Source organism: Aedes albopictus, chromosome 2 (assembly GCF_035046485.1).
Source record: "Aedes albopictus strain Foshan chromosome 2, AalbF5, whole genome shotgun sequence".
Lineage (NCBI taxonomy): Eukaryota > Metazoa > Arthropoda > Insecta > Diptera > Culicidae > Aedes > Aedes albopictus.
In genome coordinates, this window is record NC_085137.1 from 242,373,357 (window position 1) to 242,381,588 (window position 8,232).

The 8,232-nt window shown below is 46.3% G+C and overlaps 1 protein-coding gene across 1 annotated transcript in view; it reads left to right on the plus strand.

Moving 5' to 3' along the window:
* Positions 1–7,556, plus strand: part of LOC134286420 (uncharacterized) — a 40,947-nt gene extending 33,391 nt beyond the window's left edge. Inside the window, exon 3 of the mRNA XM_062848029.1 lies at positions 7,532–7,556. Coding sequence (XP_062704013.1) covers positions 7,532–7,556 — 25 coding nt within the window. The remainder of the gene's footprint in view (positions 1–7,531) is intronic.
* Positions 7,557–8,232: the final 676 nt, after the last annotated feature.

The following is an 8,232-nucleotide window of genomic DNA, read 5'->3' on the forward strand; positions in this document are numbered from 1 at the left end:
CTTCAGCAGCATTGCAGTGTTTACCTACTCCAAGTTACCGCTCGAAAATCACAATGCAAGGCTTAAAAATCTCTAAACTCGTGGTGCACGATCTTTGTCCTATTCTGTTCAAGTTGGGACAAACCTATGTCGCATTGGGTAGAATGTCGCAACAAATTCAGGTTGCGACATTGTCGTTATTGTTGCGCGATGGTTGAATTTTGATTCACTGGCGGTGGATGCAGCGAGCACGATCAGAGGAAGAGCGAAACGAACGGCGGGTGGTGTTCGCCGCTGCAAAAGCCACGCTTAAGAGCAAGCAAAAAGGCCTGCTTTGAGGGTCTCTGTCAGCGTGCCAATACGAACCCGTGGGGTGACGCCTACAGGATCGTTATGGCCAAGACGAGAGATGTAATGGCTCCTACAGAGCAATCTACAGAGATGTTGGAGGAGATCATCGAGGGGCTTTTTCCGCATCATGATCCTAGTCCTTGGCCTCCTTTCGTAGGACAGCCGGGGACTGGGGCTGGCGATGAGGAGAGGGTCACCGATGTGGAACTTGCGGGGATAGCAAAGTCCCTTAGCGTAGGTAAGGCCCCAGGTCCGGACGGAGTTCCAAACCTGGCCTTAAAAGTAGCTATTGCAGAGGCTCCCGAGATGTTCAGGTCTGCTATGCAGAAATGCCTGGACGAGAGTTTTCCCAGAAGCTTAGAAGAGGCAGAGCCTGGTACTATTGCCAAAGGCGGGGAAACCACCCGGAGACCCGTCGGCATATAGACCAATCGACACCAACATTTCAAAAGGGCGTAACTGCTTTTGGAATCATCACCTTCTTTTAAAGCTGTGGATCATGTGTTATGATTTCCATGTTTTTCACAACAAGTACCAGATGGGAAAAACTCTCCTCTTTCCGACAACCACGGTGGTTTGAGTGTAAGGGAGGCAGTACGACCTACAGCTTTGAAAGAAGGTATTACTTCCAAATGCAGTTACGCCCTTTTGAAATGTTGGTGCCGCAATATGCTTGATTGACACGGCGGGGAAGGTGCTCGAAAAGATCATTCTCAATAGAATGTTGAGGTTCACCGAGGGCGAAAATGGTCTTTCGAGCAACCAGTACGGTTTCCGGAAGGGGAGGTCCACCGTAGACGCTATCTTGTCGGTTACAAAAAACTGCCGAGAAAGCACTTGAGCCAAAAGCTACTTTCAGAATCGTGTACTAGTTTACGACACGGAGGTGGGTCGGAAGTACTTTCATCCTGGGTCCGGTGTTATGGAATGTCATGTACGACGAGGTGTTGAGGTTAGAGTACCCAGTGGGAGTGGTGATTGTCGTATTTGCCGACGATATTACGCTCGAAGTCTACGGTGAAACGATCGAGGAGATGAAGTTGACTACCAACCACTCGATCAAGGTTGTGGAGGCGTGGATGCGGTCCAGGAAATTGGAGCTGGCTCACCACAAGACAGAGGTGACGGTTGTTAACAACATGCAGTCGGCGCAGCAGACGGAGATCAGTGTAGGAGAGTGCACTATCTTGTCAAAGCGCTCTGTCAAGCACTTGGGCGTGATGATCGACGATAAGCTTACCTTCGGTAGCCACGTCGATTATGCCTGTAAAAGAGTCTCCACAGCTATTGCGGCACTGTCCTGGATGATGTCCAATAGCTCTGCGGTGTACACCAGTAAGCGTAAGCTTCTGGCTAGTGTTGCTACGTCCATACTTAGGTATGGCGGCCCGGCGTGGGTCACTGCGCTAAGTACTAAATGCTACTGGCGGAAGCTGGAGAGTACTTACAGGCTAATGTGCTAGAGGGTTGCTAGCGCGTACCGTACCGTGTCACACGACGCTCTCTGCGTCATTACTGGTATGGTGCCTATCGGCATCCTTATCAGTGAGGACATGGAGTGTTTCGAAATGCGCGGCACAAGAGGCATACGCAGGACTGCCAGGATGGCCTCTATGGTCAAATGGCAGCGCGCGTGGGACAGTTCCACCAAAGGAAGGTGGACCCATAGGTTGATACCGAGGGTAGACAGTTGGATTAACAGGCGCCATAAGGAAGTTATATTCCACCTGACACAGGTCCTTTCAGGTCATGGTTGCTTCCGACACGGTGTAGATACGTTTCGGGCATGCGGATTCTCCAATGGTTTAGAGAAAACGGCGGAACACGTTTTGTTCGTGTGCTCGCGTTTTCGCACAACGCATGACCGCATGCTTGCCACATGCGGGGAGGACACAACTCCGGACATTTTGGTCCAGAGGATGTGTAGGGATGAGTTTGGCTGGAACGCCGTTTCAACGGCTATCACCCATATCATCTGGGAGCTACAGAGGAGATGGCGCGTGGACTCGCAGAATAGCTAGTTCAGATGCACTACAAGAGGTGGTCCAGGGGTTCGGAGTCGGCTTCGTAGGTCATACCGGTGCCCTGCGGTCGAGACCGACCCTTACAGCGATTAAGTGGCCGCGGAGAGGAAGTCCCGGTAGTGGTGCTGTCGTGGCGTCGGTCCACTAGGTTGGATCCGAGCCCGCGGTTGGAAAGGGGTCCCCGGCAAGGGTCGGGGCTGGTGGAGACCCTGCTGTCAGCAACCTTCTGGTGCAGCTGATAGGGCCTGGGGGGTAGTGATACCCTTGCCTTCAGCAGGTCAGATCGGGTTGCACGTGGGCATCAGTTCTTGATGTCTGCCAAGCAGTTGGGCGCGGGCGGGGTTGACCCTGCCCGCCTTCCGAGGACAAAGGGAGTGGTGAGGACCACTCGGGAAACTGGTTAAGCGCCAGCATGCTACCGTGATGGACTCTCCAAAGCGAGTCATCGATGTTCGGTGCTGCAGGGTACGCAGCTAACCTTGAGGGTGCGATGTACACTAGCCCCTCTCTGAAGCACTGCCTTCTTGGTGGTTCCGGAGAGAAGAAGGATTTGGCGACCATAGGAATGTGTTTTAGTGGGCCGAGAAGAGAGTAGTCCTGGCTTTTACTACTGTTGTAGAAGGCAACCTTAACCCCACACTACCCTAACCTTCCTGTTAGGGTGTTTGTTGAGCAGATTTTCCCCCTATGGTTTAGAAGGAAAAAAAAGCTTGCCATCGGTAGCCACGTTGTTTATGCCTGCAAGAGTAAGCGCAAGCTTCTGACTAGTGTCGTTTCTTCCATACTAAGGTATAGCGGCCCGGCTTGTGGCACGGCGCTAAGTACCGAAAGCTATCATGGTAAGCTGGAAAGTACTTGAAGGTACCGTGTCAAACGATGCGCTCTGCGTCCTCACTGGTATGTTGCTTATCAGTATCCTTATTGGGTGTGGCATAGAATGCTTCGAAATGTGCGGTAGAAGAGGCATACACAGGAATGCCATATTGGCCTCCATGGTCAAATAGCAACACGCGCGAGACAGTTCCACCAAAGAAAGGTGGATCCACAAGCTGATTCCGAGGGTAGATAAGTGGGTTAATAGGCGCCGTGGGGAAGTAATATTCCAACTGATTCAGGTCCTTTCGGGTCATGGTTGCCTCCGACAGTACATATCTTCACCGTTTCAGTTATTCGGGTTCTCCCGAATGCTTTACATGTTCAAAATTATAATAATTAATGTGGAGCAAAATCTACGAGGGTGTGGGTTTGAGAGGGTTTAATCTTTTTAAATGCTGTCGAATTTAGTATGTCTCATTCTATTTTCACGACAAATGTAACAAACGTATGTCTAGTATTATGTCAGCATAACCAAATCAAATAAAAACTAGTTTTTTTTGCTTAAAAAATCGATTCAATTCGTCTCGAAATTAGGGTCGACGGTCTCCAAATTCCAATCGATCGTCCGCATGAATAGAACGTAAACCTGATATCCAATTTGGCAAAATCACATTTTATTGTTTTACTCCAGAAGCGTGAGTCTGTTGGTAAAAAAATCTCCTCGCAGTTGCATCTATTCTTGTCTGGAATGTCTGCTTGACTTCTGAGTGTCCTGGCCAATCCCACTAGTATGCTGGCTTTTTTTTCCTGGTGCAAAACGAGGGGTGGATTGAGGGTTGACCGGCTCATGCTGAATGGGGTGTGGGATAAACGGTCTCTCCTGCTGAGCTCATTATGGGTATCATCTTGACTCACTACTGTGCGAGAGGGATTTTTCCACTGGCACTATAGTTAGGTATAGCAAGTGACATGTGCGTCGCTGGAAGGACACACACTTTTACTGCCGGTCTGGGACGATAAAATGTTTACGCTCATTCGGCCCAATAGACTTTGATAATGGGTTTCGTTTTTTGGCCAAGTAGCTATCGGACATCAAATGAAGTTTTTTTTATCTCACCAGATCCTGTCAGTGAATGACATCTTTATTTGGCCCAACAGGATGGTAACTTACAGTACTGGGAAAACAATGAAGGATGTGCGTATGGTCTGCTGTTACTTGTATGGAATTGCTTATTTCTACGATAAAACATTCAGCAATTACCATTAACGCTAGTGTTGAGCCAATAATGTTTTGATCGGAAAATAATAAATTGTGTGGCATTTGGTGCTTTCTACGTTAATATTTGATTATTATTAATCGTTGGTGCTCTTTTTATGCTGTGATTGAAATGAGTCTAATCCTGCCAAGTTTGTGCAGTGGTTACGGTTGCACCCAATTCTCGATTTGCAAGGATTTTTTTTTTGCATGACAATATCAACTTTGTTGGATGTGTATTGAAACTCGGTAAAAATACTGTACTTATTTCAAAAAATCGCGTCTAATCAACGCATTGTTTATCAGATGACCCACAATACACTTTTATTCATTTATGCTAAGCTTATTGCACATAGCTTTGAGTTAAAATTGATTTTAACAAGTTTTAACCTATAAGTTTTGTTTAGCATATATTTACGAAGGTAAGATGATTTTTTAAGAAATTGCCTACCTTTAGGCGTTTAGTGTGGGTCATTCTGTAACTTTAAATTTTATTTTAGTTTTAACAAAAAATTACACCAGCTGTAGGAATTTTGAAAACTTATTCAAATTTTCAGAGTCATCAAATTTAGTTTGTTCAATAAATTTCGGAGCCGACATTGCTTCCGACCATCATCTCCTAATCGGCGAGATCCGACTGCGCATTGTAGAATCCATCGACAGGAGGACAAAATCGGGCGCCGGTTCAATACACGCTGACTGGAAGACGCTGCGGTGAAAAGGTCCTTCGTCGAGCAGCTAGAGAACCGTGTTGCGAATATCCCAGAAGGTGGAAGCGTAGAAGATCAATGGAGCGTAATCAAGAACGCCTTCATCGCCACCGGTGAGAAAAATTTGGGTGACTTACGCACCTGAAGAAAGCAGTAGATCACAGATGATACCTAGAGGAAGATAGAGGAGCGAAGGAACACCAAAGCTACGATAGAGCGAGCAAAAACACGAGGAGCCAAAGCCGTAGCCCGTCAGCGCAATTTGGCTCTCGAGAAGGAAGTGAAAGGCTCATGTAGCCGGCACAAAAGAGCGTAAGCGGACTCCCTTGCCGACGAAGGCGAGAAAGCCGCTAACACAGGTGACATTCGTCTCCTCTACGATGTCTCACGTCACCTTAGTGGGACCAAGATGAATGCTACGATGCCCGTGAAAGACACGTCTGGACAGTTGAAACGCTGGTTCGAGCACAAGTGTCGGTCACGCCATCAACACCTCAGCATGATCCACCAAGGGTTCGACGCATTACCCGTGTCAACACTGAAGCTCTATCAGTGCAGGAGATAGAAACAGTCATCCGTAGCATGAAATCGAACAGGGGTCGATCGCATATCAGCTGAGATGCTCAAAGCTGACCCCGTAGTATCCGCACAACTACTGCATCAATTATTCCCCAACATATGGGAAACCGCGACATTTCCGGCCGACTGGATGCAAGGCGTCTTAAAGGTACCCAAAAAGGATGACCTGACTGTTTGCGATAGTTGGCGGGGCACCATGTTACTGTGGATCGTCCTCTGCAAAGTGATCCTCAGCCGGTTACAGGAGAAGATAGGCGCAACTCTCCGACGACAGCAAGCAGGATTCCGTGCCGGACTATCCTGTGTGGACCATATTGTCACGCTCCGTATCATTCTGGAGCAAATCGATGAATTCCAAGAGTCTCTCTACCTGGTGTTCATTGATTACGAAAAAGCTTTCGACCGTCTCAATCACGGAAACATGTGGGAAGCCCTCAGGCGCAAGGGTCTTCCTGAGAAAATCATCGGCCTCATTGAAGCACAGTATAGGGCATTTTCGTGCAGAGTACTGTACAACGGTGTTTTGTCCGATCCTATCCGGGTCGTTACTAGAGTGAGGCAAGCATGTATCCTATCACCGCTACTGTTCCTCATCATATTCGACGAGATCCTGGTTGGTGCAATTGATCGTAAACCAAATCGTGGATTTCTGTGGCAACCCATGACCATGGAGCACCTAAATGACTTCGAACTGATTGATGACGTTGCTCTCCTAGCTCAACGGCGCTCTGATATGCAGAGCAAGCTCGATGATCTTGCTAATAGCTCCTCAGCGGCAGGTCTTACCATCAACGTCAACAAGACCAAATCGTTCGATGTAAACACGGTCAACCCTTCCAGCTTTACGGTAACTGGGCAATCAGTGAAGAATGTTGAAAGCTACCAAGATGCCAAATGGCGGCCGATGGCGGCACCAAGATTGACAAAGGTGCGCGGATGAAGAAGGCGAGGCCGAGGGCTGCTTTTGTGAGTTTAAGAAATGTATGGAAAATCAACCAGATTAGGGTAAAAGCTCCCTTAGTGGAGGTAGTACCAATAGTGGTGGTAGTGCCAATTTAGCACTATTTCGAACAAAAAGCTTGCAAATGACATTTTTAATAGATGCATCATAACTAATTAATAACATTAATTCAGTTTTGTGTTCAGGATTTGCCGAAAAACCTATTTTAAACAATTATTTTCCTTAAATGTATTGCTCCTTTGCACCTATAGTGGTGGTAGTGTTCCTATAGTGGTGGGTTCCATAAGAATTCAATGGGATGCGCCACTATAGGAACCAATGTTAAATTTTACCTCCATAATAGGAACCGTGTACCTATAGTTGGTGCAAGTGATTTATTAGCAAAAACGTAAATAAACAATGGTTTTCACATTTTTCCTAGCAAATTTAAGTGAAAAACTACCGATTAACGTTTTCAGACTTTTTATTTCGTGGTATTATCAATTTTATTCAATTATTTTTCTACAAGGAGCTACTAATAGCACCACTATTGGTACATTTACCCTAGTCGACGCTCCAAAATCCGATTTTTTTAACTCGAACGTGAAATCTGTGCTGCTATACACCAGTGAAACCTGGTGTGTATCAGTGGAGAACACGCAACGGCTGCAGGTCTTCATCAATAGATGCCTGCGGTATATAATACGTGCATGGTGGCGCATTGGGCAAGTTTGACTGAGACATTGATTTTTGTGAATCGATTCGAATCCGACCAGCAGAATCGATTCATCGATTTAATCGAATGCTTTGAATCGATGTTTTCACATCGATCCGATTTTATAAAATGTTGCAAAACCATAAAATGATCTGTTTACAGCTTGGAGTTCAAGTTCATGGGATGATTTATTTGCCTAAATAAATTTAATATCATAAATTTAGATTGTACATCGAACCGTCCCTGGAGGAATTCCTGGATGAATCCGTGGAGGAATTCCTAAAGAAATTCATGGAGGAATTCTTGCAGGAATACCCGAAGGAAACCCTGAAGAAACCCCTAGAGGAATTCCAGGAGAATTTGCTGGAGGAATCCCTGGAGAAATTCTTGGATGAATGCATTTTGTGGAAGAAATCTTGAAGGAATCCCTGAATGAACTCCTAGAGGACTTCCTAGAGGAAATCTGGGAGGATTCCTTGGAGCAAAAACATCTTGAGAAATTCCTGGAAGAATCTTTAGAAATTTCTGGAAAAATCTTGGAAGAACTCCTGGAGGACTTCTTGGCAATGCCTGGAGATCTTCTGGACTAATTCGTAGCGAAATTCTTGGAAAAACCCCTGAATGAATCTAGGGAGAAATCTCTAGAGGAATTCTGGGAGGAGTCCCCGGAGAAATTTATGAAAAAAAAATTAGGGAATTCTTCGAGAACTATTTCTGGAGGAATTCTTGGGAGAATTTCAGGAGGAATCGTCGGAAAAATTGCTGAAGGAATCTCTGGAAGAATCTTAAGAGGAATCCCTGGAGAAATTTCTGAAGTTATTCCTAGAGAAATTCCTAGAGGAGTTCCCAGAGAAATTCCTGGA